Here is a 19160-nt window from a genome sequence, read left to right as displayed (position 1 = left end):
GCCCTCAATTAGAAGTCTCCCAGCTAATCCTGCCTTGTAACTGACCAAAGTTGGAGAAACAGCCTTTCTTTTACTGTCTCTAGAGTTAGCTAGCTGACATGCTCTACATCTGAGCTACTGAGCATGTGCGAGTGCAATCAAAGATAGTACAGAAGAAGAAGATGGTAGAGGTCTCACTCTGTAGCTAAAACAGAAACCAGGTGAAAAGAGGATCTGCAGCAGTGAGAGAGAGCTGTGCAGTACAACAAAAATATGGTGTTTTTAGAAAATTAAACCATGTAAAGCTATTCTGGTACAACCTTAAAATACAGTTATGAACCTGAAAATGAGCATAATATGGGCGCTTTAAAAATTGCATCAGTGAGTTATCCCACCACATAAAAAACATGAAATCAAGGAAAGGGTTAACTTGTCTTGCTACAGATTTCCCACCGTGGTCAGAAAGAATAGGGGAGACACTTTGTTTCTCTTACTATGACTTCAGAGTCACTACTCGCTCCCGACCAAGCGCAAGACTTTTAGCGTCAATAACAAACGCCAAAGACACCTGACCAAGCGTCTGTATTTGACGCAATGGGAGTGAGAATGTGTTATAGTATATTGCAGCGGATGCTGTCTGCGTGGCGTTTTGAAAAGCGTAACCACACTTGGCTTTATTGGCATTTACATGACTCTCTACGACTTGAACAAGCTGCAGAGGCGACTAAGTTTGCTCCACAGCTGTGTGTGTGTGTGTGTGTGTGTGTGTGTGTGTGTGTGTGTGTGTGTGTGTGTGTGTGTGTGTGTCGTCAGAGCTGAGCCCCGCTATCTGTGAAATATGCAGAGAGGAATAAGGAGATTGCGCTTACGTATGAGCTCTCGGGTACCAAGATTTGACACAGATTGATTTTACCTGAACTGTTCCCCGGTAGTACTGGCCTAATCTGGTTGGTACCCTACAAAGTACAGAGTTTCGGTGCCCAACCCCACCCTAAACTAAACCTGTTTCAGTCGTGATTCACTCGGATCTTTAACCCGAGTCTTTAAATTGACTCACGAATCGCGAGTCTCTAGTATCATTAACCCGGTTCAGTTGAGTCCTACTACAATTAAATCTAAAATGATAACAGCGCTGCACACAAACCTCTTGTAACATTAGTTACTACTATTCCTAGCCATCTTAGCTGCCAAAAGCTGTATAACTTACAATTTCGTAGGCAACAACAACTCCACAAGTCAATTCAAGCGACTGAGAGAGCAGAGAGACAGTTCCCGATCCGCAGCCTCAAAGCCGGAAGCTCGCAGACCATGGGATTCACTCGAGAACTCATGTTGATGACTCGTGAGTTGTCGGTGATTCATTAGTTGTTGGAGTTCTCGTGTGAGTCAGTCAATCGTGCGAATCAGCTGGCTGAGTGGATCTGATTCAGACGAGCGAGTGCAGCCTCTCCTCGAGCTCAGGGTAAAGCAAATCAACAAGAAAAGCCATTCTTTCACTTCTGAAATAACATACAATTAGGGCTGAAACGATTCCTCGAATAACTCGAATAATTTCGATTACAAAAAATCCTCGATGCAAAATGACTGCCTCGAAGCTTCGTTAAATCAATGTTACCAATGTTGTATCGCTGACGGACGGGGTTTCCGCACGGAGCATTATTACTGTCGCACAGACGCGGCTCAGTCTGCTGCTGGCGACACATGCTAGAGCGTAAATAGCGAGGGGCTAAGAGAAGAGACAGGCTGGAGAAAACGACAAAGTGTCCAAAGTTTGGAATCCGTTCAAACGTAATTAAAACTCTGTACAGTATGTCTACGGCAAAATCAAACTAGCTTACCACGATAACACGACGTCTAACTTAATCATCCATTCCACAAAGAGGACCGACTAAAGTAAATCACAGAGTCTTATGGACGATGAAACTACACCAAACACAACGATTACCAAAAACTAAGACAAGAAAATACGTAGTGGTGACGACGATCCTATGAGCCGATGCGTTGACTATCCCTTCGGAAAAACAGCTGATTGTTGTGCATCTCTCTCTCTCTCTCTCTCTCTCTCTCTCTCTCTCTCTCTCTCTCTCTCTCTCTTAACAGCTGATCAACGATCTAATAGCATAAGTGTAACAGAGCTGTGTGACATTATAATCAAATATATAAATGAAAATAGGTTGAGTATAACTAATATTTACATATAGGCCTACTGTATATACAGATCAGTCTCAGGTTGAAACTTGTAGTTCTGAAAGTTAAGTTGCACAATCTTAATGTAATGTTTGTGTATGTTTAATGTATGCCTTAGTTTGAGGTTGATATCATTTGAAAAAAAATCTTTAAAAACAATGTAATATGGCACTTAAATGCACTTAATATGTTTAGTTTTTTGAGAGATGATATTATAAGCAATGTAGGCAATACAAATGTTGCTTTTTCCAAAAATATTGCTTTTTTCCCTAGTTTGGGTTGTTTAAAAACGCAAAAAAAAAAAATCTGATTAATCGATCGAAAAGAATCGATAGCTGCAGCCCTACATACAATGTTCTGCACGTAGCCTAGCTAGGCCTACTGTAGGTTTGGTGTATAAATGTAGTATATTTAAATGCAATTAGCTCGAGCAGACAGTCCGAAACATTGCAAGCTCTCCTCGGCTCGGCTCGCCAAAAATTCATGAGTTTTTTTGTTTGTTTTTTTGTCTTCAAAAAACTTCATTATTCAAGTACAGATACACATACACATTGAAAACATTAAATGCATAAATACATGAAAAAGGGGTGCATGAAATTTACATTAAAGAGGTTGTAAGGCATTGTAAATGTTCAGATTCCGGCTGGCTTTCTTATTTGTCCTTTTTAAAGTTTCAAAATATAATTTCATGTCATTTTTAAATGACTATTCGGTTTTCTTTCAGACATTTACATTTATTGATATAACATTTTCCAAATAAAATTGAAATATTCTAAATGAAAACATGGCATTTATCCAAATCAAAAGCTTGCCTCAGATGTAGCATTCAATACTGACTCAAGAGACTCAAGTGACTCGCACAACCCGGATCAATTTAGTGAGTGACTCCGAATAACCCGAATCCTAAAAAGGAATTGAGTTTGCCAGGCCTACCCTAAACCCAACAGTAACTGTTGGTGTTGCCTTGATGAGGATATTTCTCAAATCTTAACCAAGGTCTCATTTACACGCAACACTTTTGTTAACACCATTCCACATACTGTATATGAGTCCATGTCACAAAATTTGATTGCAGCCAGTCAGTTTTCTTGAGCTACATGCTAATCAGAGTCAGTACTACTCCAGTCCAGAGGGTGGTGGTAATGCACCGGAAGCTTTAAATGCCAAAAAGAGGCACAAGAGAAATAACTTGTGAATTTTAGGTTTAGTGCATGAACAACCTGTCGGTACACGATCCGTTCTGCCTGAACGATCCGTTCTGCTTGAACGATCCGTTCTGCGCATGCACAAGATAATACTGTTTTACCGAGGATACGACCTGCACGATCTGTTCCACGCTAGCCTATGGCTAGCCTCCACCGGGAAGCTAACGTTAGTTTAGCTAACAGCTAATTCGGATAACCGCTAGCTGACAACTAGATTCAGTCTAAAATAACGTTAAGTCAAACTTAATGGGAAAAGCAGGCTACAGCTAAATTAAGACTTTACAATAATAACAATAAAGACAAATATCGAGTGATTGTAGTTTAAATTAGCACAAGTAAAGTAGAACTGACTTTTAAAGTTATTACATGCTGTCTCAGCTAGCGGTTAGCTGAATTAGCTGTTAGCTAAACTAACGTTAGCTTGCCTGTGAGTGGAGGCTGGCGACCGGAAGCGTGGAACAGATCGTGCAGTGTCGTAAATCCTCGTACAACAGTGCATGCGCAAACATTTTGTGCATGTGCAGAACAGATCATGCAGGTAGAACGGATCGTGTACCGACACAACCCTTCAGCTAAACAGCCATTAACGCACACAGATGCTTAAACTAATACACATGGAAGACTTGCAAAGATGGACTACGAGTGTTATTGTCCAAATCTGTAATCATTGTCCAAAATGTAAAAGGGTTTGGGGGTCAAATTTTTAAAAATGTTATGTCATGTAATATAATCCGGTGTTTTAAAGGTCCAATATATAATATGTACTGTAATAAATCCAAAAGTGACACCAATGCCTCATCAGATATTACGGAAACATGTTAAGCTGAAATACTATCTTTTCTGACAAAAAAAATGTCAATATTTTTTCTTTTTGAAATTTACATTCCGTGACGGAATTTCTGTTTATGTTTTGATCTGTGTGTTGTTATCAACGGCCCAGTTTGACAGCCAGCCCGGGTTGCCAGATATACCTGTAAAAACATAAACCCAGCACGCTACAGATGTAAAGCCAGTACAGCCATGAAAGCAGCACACAAACGAACGGGATCAACGGAGATAGATTCTACCCGACCTAAAACATAAAAACAGTAATAACAGTTGCGTGACCAGAGACGTAACAACCCCCTGGTAAATATTGGAAATGTATTTGGAAGACGGAGACAGCTTAGAGCTCAAAAGGACGCAGAGTTGGCTTATTTCCTCCTGAACAGATAAGCATTAGCTTCAGGCTAATTTATCACAGCCACTAGGGACGGGCATTTTATGTCATTTCAACATTTGTGTTCTCACATTGAATTATATAGCTAGAGTACCCGAGTTGGTTACTCGCAAAAACAATTGCGACACAGCCAGTAAAGTGATGACGACTGGTCCTGGCTAATGCCGCCATGCTAACCCTGCTAACTGCTAACGTTACCAGGAAGACCAGGCAAGCAGCCCATGGCTGTTTACAAAGTGTAGTTCAGCGCCCGGAGCCGACAACGGTGAGTAAGCCACGAGAGGGGGGGCTGTAAATCGGGAAGAGAGGACTGTGAGTTTGCAGTGCGTTTAGTGATTGTTGCCGTAATTCAACGTCTGTCAGTTGGGTACAGAGCTCCGCGTGAGCATGGGTTTTTATGACTGTCAATATAGACAACATTTAATGTTAGCTACTCCGCTGTGCCGTGAAGTAACGTCTGGCTATGTGAGACAATCATCTAGCAACGTTGTTGTGGATGTGGCGGTCTCAGCCTGGCAACCTCCGTGAACTTCGAGTCTGGGGAGGAGGGGACGGGGGAGACGACTCTCTCCAGTATTTTGAATTTGTACTGCAGTAACTTTTTTAAACGCTAGCTGTCAGTATTACATATTGGACCTTTAAAGACAAAATCAGCATTCTGTCTCTGGGGCAGTCAGTTGAGAAAATAAAATAAATGGCCAACTGTGTATGAACATACTTGCTGTACTCACTCAAGATGGACAGCAAGGCCCCATCAACAATAACTAACAGTATACAGCACAAATACAAGATTTAATACATGAAAAATTCATGAAGGGAACATATTAAACATTATTTACTAGTTTACTAGGGAACTTAGAGGACTCAAAATCACGACTCAGTGGCAAAGGTAAGGGGTAATGAAGTTTATAGTACAAAGTACAATCTAAGGCGAAGGCATCAAAAACAGGAGGCAAAAGATGTATCATAAAACGGGCTATAGGTCTAGAAAACACTGGGATTTGGTACCCGGTAGTACCGGCCTAATCTGGATGGTACTATTAAAAAGTACAAAGTTTTGCTACGCAACCCCATCCTAAACCCAACAAGGGTGGAAAGTGTTTCAGAGGTACTGCAGTGACTCTGGGAGGCTTTTATCTCCTGATATTGGCTAGACAAACCCTGTGAGGAATTACGAATTGTGAAATCTTGATTCCCCGTTGATTTTTATAATGTCATGTGTAAGACTTAGATAATATAATAAAAAGTACATTTTTTATGTTATTATATGTAATAAAGTATTTGTCTTTCTTCCGAAGTGTATTTTAATCATTAATCTTCTTTGTGTGTATTTCGGAGGAAGTCTTGAACACTTCTGGACTTTTATTTTGAAGCTCAGCAACTGATCTACACTGGAAGCTATAGTCTTCACTGCGGCTAACTTCACACTTATGGCATCTAGCAGAAAGGTGTGTTAGCTGAATGTCTTTGTTGTGTTGAGAAAGAGTTAAAATGTGTAAAGTCCAGATGCTGAGAGCGTTGCTGGAGCAGCGACTAACTGCGGCTGCTCAAGAGATATTTGGGCTGTTTGAACAACCCAGTCTCACGTCAGTTCGTGATGGCATTACGAAATTAAATCTATTAGAACGTGATACCCTCACGTTATTTTGAAGATTTACGTGTTGGGGTCACGTTTTTTATACTAATGTATTTCAATGAGAAGCATCTTACGTAATCACAGCACGAAACTTTCTGCCAGTCGGGCTGCAGCAGAGAAGCTGGATACAGCTTTGATATTATTGGTATTTTTAGCCCAATAACCACTGTTTTAATCAACATTTATTCACCAGATCTTATCATGGTTTATATGTATTTCTTTTAATGTTATTATTTCGGTCTATTTCGGCCAGGGAAGCTGGATTGCTTTGTTGTTTATTGATATTTTTAAAACTATAACACTCAATTCAATTCAATTCAATTTTATTTATAGTATCAAATCATAACAAAAGTTATCTCGAGACACTTTCCAAAACCCCAACAATTACAGTAATTCCATCAAGAGCAAGCATTAGCAGTGGCTATCGCGACAGTGGCAAGGAAAAACTCCCTTTTAGGAAGAAACCTCGGCAGACCCAGACTCTTGGTAGGCGGTCTGACGGGCCGGTTGGGGGTGTGATGAACAGTGGCGATAATAGTCACATTAAAGGTCACAGTGACGTCGAAGGTTATCGTGGAAGTTCATGTCATAGCAGGGCACATCGTGTCATACTGAGTAGTGCAGTCTCCTATACCGGATCCAGACTACTCTGTGCATAGGAACATCACAGCAGGGCGTTGCGGGATGTAACGTGGCGCTGCAGAGCATGGGTGGATGCGGCGGATGCAGCAGGATGCAGCAGGATGCGGCCGGGATTTGCAGAGAATCACAGAGCATAGCTCTGCGAAGAAGAAACATAAGGACTCCGGGGAGTAAACTCCCCAGAGCTAGATTAGTAACAAGCAATTCAACACTACATCTTTCAAGATGTATTTAGCTGTTATGGTATGCATTTCTTTATTTTAATAATATTATTTCGGTCTTATTACCGGTGAAATATTACAGTAAATAAGACAGAACAGTAGGCTACGATATGAGCCGAGCTGGGCGCATTCAAAGCCGATGCAATGCGGGCATTCATTCACAGAATCAGACAGCGATCAGCGGGTCTATAACGCCAGTATCGCTTTAATGTACTTAAGGGATCATGTAGAGCGTTGTTATAGCGACTACAACAACGACGGGGTGATCAGGACCCCAACGCCAATCTTCTTTCAGCGGATCGATTGATAGCTCTCCTCCAGAGGGAACAGAACTGCGTCCATGGCAACGCTCTGCTATGCATGGCAACGGTGTGTTATACTTAGCAACGGTCTGTTATCAAGAAAATAACAGACCGTATTCTACATTAGAATTCAAGCAAGCCATGTAATAAATATAATATATATAATCAGTGGTTTTGTCACCAGCAACAACATGTTGCTCAGTTATTTTAGTAAGTTATGCACCGTTTAAAAAATCAGCTGAAGACCGAAGTGACGTCGTAATTACCGCTCGGCGGGTAGGAAAGATACAAATACATAATATTCTTAATATTGATGTTTTTGTCTAACGTTGTATTTGAGGAGTTAAACAATAAACATAACAATAATAATAAAATACAGTTTCATGTATTTGTCTCATGTACTGTGTTCTCAGCCGGCCGGCGGGCGGCATCAATCTGAAATGGAACGAAGCCGAACACGTCCTCCCACCCACCCCGGAAGAACTACAAGTGAACCAGCTTTGTAACAGATTCTGGGCCGCGTCTATAGTGGGAGTTGTAGTTTTTAAATATATTGGTATATTTCTCATATGAAGAAGTTGGTAGTGTAGAATTTTGGATACACCCTGGAGTTTTTTTGGGATGGGGAACACACTGGTGTCATCAGATTTTAAAAATCGTATCATTAAATAGGTGAAAATAGCTTATTACCATATTTGACAGTGCTTACAGTGGGTAAACTTTGGTGACCATATCTACATGATAGCTAAGGTCCAGAGCTTTTTTATGTGTGTTGCACCTTCTGTTGCTAAATGACATCAGCTGAAGACTCCGGAAGTGACGTAGTAATTACCGCTCGGCGGATAGAAAAGATTGCTGCACGTAAAAAAATAAAACAAATTGCTGCACGTTAATGCGGAGAATTTATACAATAAAAATACCAATAATGAAAAAATTGTGTTTTATGCTAAGCACTTTGATTTGCCTTGTCGCAGAAAAATACTAAGCCTATATAAACAAACTACAGTTGAGTGTTTAGAACTACAGCCTAATGGCTTGGTGGACTAATGGGCATTTGTTTTGACTTGTAGGCTACTGTTGTGAAAAACAAAAAATAAACTACTTACAAAGAGAAGCATTTTTCATTTTATTTTCCATGCATAGTTATTTAAAAACGCAATTTTCTAAATTTGCAGTTGATGAATGTTAATAGCAAAGACTAAAGGGGAAAAAAAACATAAGGATATTTATGTGTGGTACTTAATTTGATTTAAATCACACTGCATTATTAGTTGTTTTAAATAACTGACTTTTTTAAAATAACAATTTATGGTAGGCCTATCATTAATTATTATATTCAGAAGATGATCCTGATATCAATCAGCATGGTTACAGTACAGCTTGTAGCTATAACCTCTGTAGCCTTTACTGAGACTACCTTTTCAAAATTAAGAAGGGGCTAGTTTTAGGAAGCATTTTAAGCAGATTTTTGCTGAGGTTTTTGTTCACAGAGATGTATATAGCTTTGTATGGGTATGTGTACACAAACGTGTTTTGGCATTTTTGGCACACTTCTACCTCAGCCTACTGCACACAGACACAAGTACTTTTGCATATTCTGCTAAAATAGAGACCAGAATGTGGTGCCAAACCAACAATCTCATTCAACCATTTCACAAAATGAGGAGTTGGTCGTGACATGGGTCAGAGGGTATCAGAGGTCATAAATGATGAACCAATCAATGGGCTCTGCTCCTACAGGCACCGTGTGTATATGGACAACACCTTTGGCGGGAAGGCCCGTGTTGAAAGTGTGTCTTATCATTTAGAGCAGACACTCACAGTGAATCAGATGGTTTATGTTATGCAAGGCTGCATTACAGAGCATTTTAATATGTCAGCAATATCTAAAAACATCTCATTTAAAGCTTACTTGTCAGGGGAGCACAGAGAATATGGTGTGATCAATCTTTATTCTCCATGCCAAGTAGCTCTATCCTCTGACAGAAGAAATGGGTACCCTAATGTAAACTAAATAATTCTAAACTATAGCCCTAATTTGGACCTACCTCAATTAAAACTTAAAATAATGTTGCTTGAGGCTGCAGGGAAATAGCTTCATGATATGATGCATATGGTTGTGTGTTGCTCACTGTTTGTGAAAGATGAGCAATAGATTGTGGCTGTGTGATGTGCTTCAATCTGACTCCATATCACTTTGTTTATGTTTTTTATCGTAAGTATGTCATCTGTATGATGCAAATATCCCTCTGGGGATAATAAAGTATTGCTTGCAAAATGGTCCCTATGATATGTGAAAATTAAAACCTTGTCGTAGGACTATAGCAAACACATCGTTGGAAAGGTCTCAACCTGGAGAGTAACATATGTCAGTCTGAAGAGGATACATTACTCTGCTTTGAAATATTGACCTCTGAACCTTGAACCCAGCACATCTTTGAAGGCTTGTCATTTAGCAACAGAAGGTGCTACACATAAGACCAGCTGTTCTAGAAAGCTCTGGACCTTAGCTATCATGTAGAGATGGTCACCAAATTTTACCCACTGTAAGCACTGTCAAATATGGTAATAAGCTATTTTCACCTATTTAACGATTCGATTTTTAAAATCTGATGACACCAGTGTGTTCCCCATCCCAAAAAACAGGGTGTATCCAAAATTCTACACTACCAACTTCTACATATGAGAAATATACCAATATATTTAAAAACTACAACTCCCACTATAGACGCGGCCCAGAATCTGTTACAAAGCTGGTTCACTTGTAGTTCTTCCGGGGTGGGTGGGAGGACGTGTTCGGCTTCGTTCCATTTCAGATTGATGCCGCCCGCCGGCCGGCTGAGAACACAGTACATGAGACAAATACATGAAACTGTATTTTATTATTATTGCTATGTTTATTGTTTAACTCCTCAAATACAACGTTAGACAAAAACATCAATATTACGAATATTAGGTATTTGTATCTTTTCTACCCGCCGAGCGGTAATTACGACGTCACTTCCGGAGTCTTCAGCTGATTTTTTTAAACGGTGCATAACTTACTGGAACATAACTGAGCAACATGTTGTTGCTGGTGACAAAACCACTGATTATATATATTATATTTATAAGAGCTATCAATCGATCCGCTGAAAGAAGATTGGCGTCGGGGTCCTGATCACCCCATCGTTGTTGTAGTCGCTATAACAACGCTCTACATGATCCCTAACGTAGCTACATTGAAGCGATACTGGCGTTATAGACCCGCTGATCGCTGTCTGATTCTGTGAATGAATGCCCGCATTGCATCGTGGGACATCGGCTTTGAATGCGCCCAGCTCGGCTCATATCGTAGCCTACTGTTCTGTCTTATTTACTGTAATATTTCACCGGTAATAAGACCGAAATAATATTATTAAAATAAAGAAATGCATACCATGATAACAGCTAAATACATGTTGAAAGATGTAGTGTTATAGTTTTAAAAATATCAATAAACAACAAAGCAATCCAGCTTCCCTGGCCGAAATAGACCGAAATAATAACATTAAAAGAAATGCATATAAACCGTGATAAGATCTGGTGAATAAATGTTGATTAAAACAGTGGTTATTGGGCTAAAAATACCAATAATATCAAAGCTGTATCCAGCTTCTCTGCTGCAGCCCGACTGGCAGAAAGTTTCGTGCTGTGATTACGTAAGATGCTTCTCATTGAAATACATTAGTATAAAAAACGTGACCCCAACACGTAAATAACGTGAGGGTATCACGTTCTAATAGATTTAATTTCGTAATGCCATCACGAACTGACGTGAGACTGGGTTGTTTTGAAAGAACGATAGCAGAGTACGAGGAGGAACTTTGTCGTTCAAAAGAGGAGAACGAGCGACAACGGGAACTACTGGACGCTGTTTTCAACCCTCAGCTTCGGCTACACAGAGCAGGTTTGGTCCCTTTACTTCTACAAACTCAGGATGTTTGTATTTGAATTCATTGGTTCGTTGATTAAACATTGTAAAGAACTGATGGGTAGATTTGGTACTATATTAATGTGTGTCCTCCAGTCTGTTGTTCAGTTAACCATCATGGCTAATTTCAAAACCTGAAGTTGATCTCTGCACGCTGAACAACTTTTTATTACTGCTTGTTTATTACTGCTTGTTACTGTTTTGCATGGTCGAACAGTGCAAGGTAGAAGATGGCTCGGGTCTGTGTTGCTTGGCTGTGTTTTGATGTTACTGTGGTGAAGTTAGTTTGATGTTGGATATTCGACAGATAGCTGATGAACCTGAAATGAACAAGACTGTATGGCTGCAGCCTGGAGCGTCCCATGTCATGCCGTCCCGTCTCATGCGATCCCGCCTGGTGCCGTCCGGAATAAAATACTTTAAAAAATACTTTTAAAAATATCTCTTACTTTTCTAAGTAAAAGCTTCACCGAGCTTCTACTTTTCTTGCATCGACTATCATGCTAATGAATAAAATACTTAAAAATATATTTGGTGTTTAGCTGAATCGTGACTTTATGAATCTGCTGAACACAGTCAGCTCCCTAAACGTGAATATGTTTATCAGTGGCCCTATACCACCACTCAGAAGAGGAGCTGAGAGATTCAGCAGACTGTTGGCACTGAACAAATGGCTTTCAACTGCATGTACCGTCCATTCTCTGCAGTTCATTGACAACTTAAACATTTTCTGCAGACATCTTTTTAAAGCAGATGGACTTTTCCTTAACAAGCCAGGAGTAAAGCTGTTCACCTCTAACCTACTTTACTTTCTGCACTACACATCTGCTCCCTTGGCCAAGGACACGAGACAAGAGGAATCTAAACAAGAGGAAGACATAACAAAGTGCAGCAGTGATCCACCACAGCCCCCACCTGAGCAAAGATTTGACCATGGGAGACCACAGAGCGGAGACGAGAAATCTTAACCCCCCTTTTCATCCGTCCAACACTCCTCAAACCCCCTTACCAACCCCGACGCCTTTGAGGATTCGTCGCTCTCTCCACTCTCTCTTTCCCCCATCCCCATGTTGGAGTTCACTGACCAGATGAAGCAGCTGGTGGATGCTGGAACCAAGTATGCCCCCCTTCCTTCTCCCATCGTTTGCCCCCGGCCAAAAGTAAAACGCCAGGCACCTCTGCCAGGATGGCAGCTAACTCCTTCTCCCCAGACTGATAAGGATGCTTGTGTACAAAATGCAGCAAGCATGTGCCGGGTCCAGGCTGCACGCCTAATGGCACTCATGACTCTTTCCAAGACAAGCCTGGGCCCTGTGTATTAAATTCTTCCTCAATTTATGTTATGATAGGTAATAGAAAAAGAATGGCGAATAAGCACTTAACTGCAAACTTAGCAAATTTAGCATCCATTCCTCGTCAGCCACAGCCTGTCCCAAAAAATGAAAACACAATAACACTCGCCTTACTAAACGTCAGGTCATTGGTGGGAAAATCATTTTTAATCAATGATTTTATTATTAATCACAATCTGGATTTTATGTTTTTAACTGAAACCTGGTTGGACCATAATAACAGTGCTGCTGTTCTCATTGAGTCAGCTCCCCCCAATTTCAGTTTTATAAGTGAGAATAGAGTGAATAAGAAAGGAGGTGGAGTTGCCATTTTGTTCAATGACTCATTCCAATGTACTTAAATATCTTATGGAAACGTTGCTTCTTTTGAATATGTGGCTCTTCAGCTAAGGTCCTCCTCTCAAGCTATATTTCTAAATATCTACAGGCCACCTAAATACTGTGCAACCTTCTTTGACGACTTTACTGAACTGCTGTCTATAGTCTGTATTAACTTTGACTGTGTAATTATTGCTGGTGATTTTAACATTCATGTTGATAACCCCCAGGACAGAGGGACCAAAGAACTGTGTTGTGTTTTTGAGAACTATGGACTGACTCAGCATGTGACATACTTAAAATACTTTATATATTTGGTGTTTTTTTTTAACTAAACAGTAATGGCAATCATACAAATGAATAAAATACTTCAAAAAAAATATGTCTACAAGATAAATGCAGATTATCATACTGATGAATAAAATACTTAAAAATATATGTCAGTCTATAAAATAAATGCAGATTATATAGTCAAACTAAAAAATTCATTCTGGCTGCAACCTGGAGCCTCCCGTTTCTCATGCCCTGTTGCCTTGCTGATAAACAATTGTATTTGCAGCAATGTCTGTCCCAGTGAAGTGTGAAAACAATATAGAATATAAAAATAAAAAGCAGTCTTGGAAAGAGTGTAACATGTTTATTTTTGTATTCTTGTGTGTGCAGATCCTTGTTATCCCTCCTCAGGAAATCCTGCTGTTAGTTGGCAGAAATGGCTGCAGAATCCAGGGTGGGGATCCTCAGAATATATCCCCCGCAGCTCACCCCGCCTTCCTCTTCCAACGTAACCTGTCTTCTATCTATCTTAGAACCGCAAGAGTCAACACCACATTCCTTACAGAGCGTACGCACCGCGTCCACCTGTGTAGGTCAAGGGAAAGAATAATACAGTAAACGTGGGTTGACGATGTGTTATATTATCCCCACTAACATTTAGGCCTATTGTTGTGACTTCAATCTATTCAACTGCATCAAAAAGCCACTTTGCTTCCATACAACTGTCCTGCAGTTTGTAGGCCTATAACAGACAAAGATTCCATGAGAGTCCTTTGTGAAAAGAACAAAATAAAGGGTGATACAAACTATGTGGAGGATACCTTCAAATTCATCAATTCATTTGAGAGTCTGTCTTCAGTAATATTGATGTCATCTGCCTCTGCTGAGTTTCTTGGACCTACATAGCTGTTAAAGATATGTTGCTGAAAAAAAAGGACAAAGTATATTTGGCAACTTTGCACGGCTTACTTTGCAGGGAGGGTTGTCCAGGTTAGGACTGAATGTAAACCCTTCAGTAAAAGTCTGTAAGTTGAAGGTTTTTTTGTAGGGGTGCACTGATCCGATATTAGGATCGGATATCGGCCCCAATATTGACAAAATAGCTGGATTGGGATCGGCAAAATAAACAGATTCACGGGCCGATCCAGTTTTATATATATTTTTTTCCTCCGTCACAGCACCGGGACCCCTGTTAACTGCGTAGCCTTCTCACTCATGGTAGTAACTTTATAACACAACAATTAATAAACCACAACTAACTCTCTTTAAAAGGATAAAACACCATAGCATATAACAATTTGTGACTTAAACAGTTTCTTACACTAATAATGTTACATTTACAAATGTTCACTGCCCAACGGCATGCTGGGTAACATTACAGCTGCTAGCCTAGCTAGCCAGGTAGCATAACAGTCTGTTAAGCTGGGAGAGACTCCGGTCGCTACTGCACATTCAAGAACTGAGAAGAAAGTCAGCTAGAGGATGAAGAAAGACCGGAGATACACCAGAACAACGTGTGCTCAAGAGAGGAGCCGTCTGTCGTTCCCAAGTTTTTTGTTTATATAAAAATCGGACATAATTTAGCCACTGTTGTTGCCCGTCGCTGTAACGTTACTTGGCCCTGCTAACCTTACCGTGCTAACGTTACTGTGCTAACGTTAAAGACGTGTCACTTCAAGCATGCAGCGGAGCAACATTATGAACGCAATCCACCTACGGTCCCTACAGACCGTTGAGAAAGACGGGTTCAGAGCAATGATTAAAACTCTGGATTTAAGATGTCTTGCCTCGCTGAAATACGTCCGCCAACCTGCTAACATTATTCAAACAGCGAAGGAGGCTGACAGCCGAGCTATGTTCAGTCTTCCACTACAACCACACTACAACAACATAACTTAGGTAGTGTTTATACAACTAGCTAGCTTCCAACTATTTAGTTTTGAAAGGGAAACAATGTTAAAGTTGTTTGTATGTGTAGGCTATTCATTCAATTTGAGTTTATTTTACTACTTTGCAGTTTGCACAATAAAAATAGTTTAGCTTCTGTAACTGTTTCATATAAAGTTATTGTATAATGTCATGGAGCCAAAACCTTTAGTAATCAAAGCTTTTAGTAAACCGTTACGAGTGGAACAGAACGGACGCAGAGCTCGCAACAAAAGGTTTATTAATGATAAAGGGAAAGGAAAGGGGTAGTGGGGAGGCAGACGCCAGGAATGGGGGAGCAGCTGAGGGGAGGCTAGAGGAACTGGATGGTGGAGATATCCAGGGGAGCTGTGACCGGGGAGCCGTGGGAGAGACACTGGGGCTGAAGACTCAGGGGAGCACGGTGAAGCCGGAGCCGAGAAGTCGAGGGAGAGAGGCTGGGACTGGAGAGCAGAGGGAACGAGGAGAGGCTGGAGCACGGTGCCGAGGGAAGGGGTCCGTGTGGTGAAGCCAGCTGACTGGAGATCACGGGAGAAGATGGAGATGGTGACTGGGGAAGAGAGAGACACAACAGGTAAGTGAGCATTCAGATAACAGACAGGAAAAAAAGGAAACAACGAGGATCTCAGAGAGTTTTAGCTTTGTGTTTCACCAGCGTGACTGGAACAACGATCAAGCGGAGATGGTCTGTTGAGCCGGGATAGAAATACTGGTCTTGATTGTAGATGGGAGGCAGGTGTGTGCAGCGGGAGGCGGTGATGATGGGATGGTAACCAGGTGCGCTCAATCAGCTGGCAGCAGCAGTGGGAGGGGGAGAGCAGAGTAGGCACAGAGAGAGAGAGGCAGGCAAACAGGAAAACACAGGAGAGGAGAAAACCAACCGAGGAACAAACCAGAGAATAGTAAACAAAACAGAAAACTCACAGCCAGCCGACCCCAACCATCACAGTACCCCCCCCCCCCCCCGTCAACGGACGCCTCCAGGCGGACCGCCAGGCTTGTCCGGGTGGTCCCTGTAGAAGTCTTGCAGGAGGGATTTATCCAGGATCTGGCTGACGGGGATCCAGGAGCGTTCCTCCGGGCCGTAACCGGCCCAGTCCACTGGGTACCGGTAACCCTGACCTCTACGCCGCACATCCAAAAGGCGGCGTACCGGATAGGCCAGGTGGCCATCGATTATCCGTGGAGGAGGCACTGCCCCTGGGGCGGAGAGAGGACTGGTGGAGACCGGCTTGATTTGAGAGACGTGGAAGACCGGGTGGATCTTGAGATGCGAGGGGAGCTTGAGTCTGACGGCGGTGGGGTTCAGGACCGCCTCGATGGGGTATGGGCCCACAAACCGGTGAGCAAGCTTCTTGGAGGAGGTCTGAAGCGGGAGGTCCTGGGAGGAGAGCCACACCCTCTGGCCCGGTTGGTAAACGGGAGCGGGTCTCCTATGTCGGTCAGCCAAGCGTTTTTTCCGGGAGGCCGTGCGCTGAAGAGCTGCCCTGGCCTCCCTCCACACTCGTCTGCACCGCCGAAGGTGGGACTGGACCGACGGAACCGCCACCTCCTCCTCCAGATCGGGAAAAAGTGGTGGCTGAAAACCCATGGCGCACATGAATGGGGACATTCTGGTGGCAGCGCTGATGAGGGTGTTGTGCAGACCGCTAACAAAGTCCAGGGCGATGTGCGACCAGGGCCAGCCAGGGACTGGAAGGGGACGGAGCAGACCGGCAGGCGGCCGGTGGGAAGGCTTGGCGCGGGCGCACACCTCACAAGCTGCCACAAAGTCCCTGCAGTCCTTCTCGGCGGTGGGCCACCAGAACCGTTGGCGAAGCAGGAACAGGGTTCTTGCCACACCCGGGTGGCAAGAACTCCAGGAGAGAGACCACATTTGGAACTCTCTGGGAAACACTTAAAGCATTTCTGAGGGGCCATATTATCAGTTTTGCTGCCCACAATAAAAAATGTTGTTTAAGTACGCTATCTGATCTATCAGACAAAATCAAGCATCTAGACATCCAACATGCCACATCTCCCTCTCCGGACTTATATCAGAGAAGGCTAAAATTGCAAAACATGTTTGACCTGGCATCTACTGTAGAGGCAAAGCAACAGCTACTTAGAGCACGCCACCTAGTTTATGAGCAGGGCGACAAGGTCGGAAAATTACTGGCCCATCAAATTCGCCAGTCTTATGCTTCACGACATATATCAAAAATTAAGGACCTGTCTGGGAACTTTACCACTGAACAAAAGAAGATTAATGCCACATTTGTTCATTATTATAGTAACCTCTATACTTCCGAATGCAACCCAAATCTTGAGAGTATAGCAGCGTTTTTCCAAAACCTAGACTTTCCAGGATCAAGAAGCCTTATCTACAAAGAACAAAAAAGGAGGGGGGGATGGCCTTACCGAACCTTCTACAGTACTATTGGGCATGCAATATACAGAAAATCCTAGGATGGAGGGCACACAGTCAGGGAGACAGGGCACCAAGCTGGGTTAGGATGGAAAACAATTTCACACCCGAACTCTGCTAAAAAGATGAAGATTAACAATCCAGTTGTAATTCATTCTCTCAGGATTTGGGCTCAATTTAGGAAACATTTTAACTTACACGGCATATCTCTGGGGCCCCAAAAAAATTTTTTAAAAAATTTAAAAAAAAATTAATTTATTTTTTAATGTTTTCCTTTTTAAATGGTTTTTTTAAAAAAAACTTTTTTTGGGGGGTTTTTTTTTTTTTGTTCAGTTTTGGGGCAAAAAATTTAACCTTAAGGTCTCCGACCATTTCCGCTATCTTCAGATTGTTCAGCATAATTAACAAGCTTTTCCCCATTTGGCAACCCCAACACCACTGGATGAATTACTGGCCCTAGCAATGCCACATAGAGGCGCCATCTCCCTCATTTACACCTTCATAAGCGGCATAAACCCACAGACAGTAGCTAACATAAGAGCATTTTGGGAGGAGGACCTGTAGACATGGCTTGCTACAATTTAAAATTGTTCACAGATTGAATTTCTCCAGGGTGAAACTGGCAAAACTGTTCCCCTCACTAGATCCGTTATGCGAAAAATGTCAAAGTGTTCCAGCTAGCTTAATACACATCTACTGGGCCTACCCTCGCTTACAAACATTCACTTAAAGTTAGAAAAATTAAATTAAATAGTCACTCAGAGGAAACGTGAGAGAATTCTATTCTACCTGGGGATCTTTCATGGACTATTTTGATGAGTTTTCTGCAGTGGACTGGGAAGAGGTGTAGTGCTACCTTGTGGTTAACTAAATGACTGAGGTATTTAATTATCTATTTTTTTTATTTTTTATCTTTTTCATTTTGCATAGGTTTTATTAAATTTTTTTTCCTTTCTCTTCTTATGCTTCTTTATGTGGCATGTTGTCTGTATGTAGGATGTACCCTACCTTGTCTTTTTGCTTGTGGGCGGCAAAATGTAGGCTCATTTTACTCCAAATGTATACTTGTACGGATAGATTATGAGGATGCATGGGGAATGGGGAGGGTGTAGGTAATGTATACTGTGCCATATATTTGTGTATTTATGTACATGGCAGCACTGTTGCGCTATGTACAATTGTATAGAAAACGTGTGAAAATAAAATTTAAAAAAAGCCACAAACTGCTTTCTGGAGGACATCCAACAGACCAGTGGGCGCTCATTAGTGCTCTAGTTAGTGCTGTCCACTGCCTTTCTGGATAGCGGCGCTCTTGTTGCACTTGCTGATATGGACCAGCAGCAACATTTTCTGGCTCTGTGCTTTTCACTGGATCCTCACAGCCTGCTGAGTACTCATTCAAGAAATCATTGTCATCCCTTCTGCTTGGTGAATATGAAGCTTTAGATGCACGCAGGTGATCCACATGCACCTTGAAGAGGTCCTCTTCGTTGCAGAATCGTCCCTGGAATCCACAGCTTCTTTGGATGTCTGAAATCCCG

The 19160-nt window shown here is 41.9% G+C and overlaps 1 protein-coding gene across 1 annotated transcript in view; it reads left to right on the top strand.

Moving 5' to 3' along the window:
- Positions 1-14480, top strand: part of LOC120559390 (gastrula zinc finger protein XlCGF57.1-like) — a 42632-nt gene extending 28152 nt beyond the window's left edge. Inside the window, exon 3 of the mRNA XM_039801082.1 lies at positions 13677-14480. Within this exon, the coding sequence (XP_039657016.1) occupies positions 13677-13798 (122 nt within the window). The 3' untranslated portion in view covers positions 13799-14480. The remainder of the gene's footprint in view (positions 1-13676) is intronic.
- Positions 14481-19160: the final 4680 nt, after the last annotated feature.

This window comes from Perca fluviatilis, chromosome 5, assembly GCF_010015445.1.
Source record: "Perca fluviatilis chromosome 5, GENO_Pfluv_1.0, whole genome shotgun sequence".
NCBI classification, from domain to species: domain Eukaryota; kingdom Metazoa; phylum Chordata; class Actinopteri; order Perciformes; family Percidae; genus Perca; species Perca fluviatilis.
The sequence above is the reverse complement of the archived record's forward strand: the minus strand, read 5'-3'. Positions and strand labels throughout refer to the sequence as shown.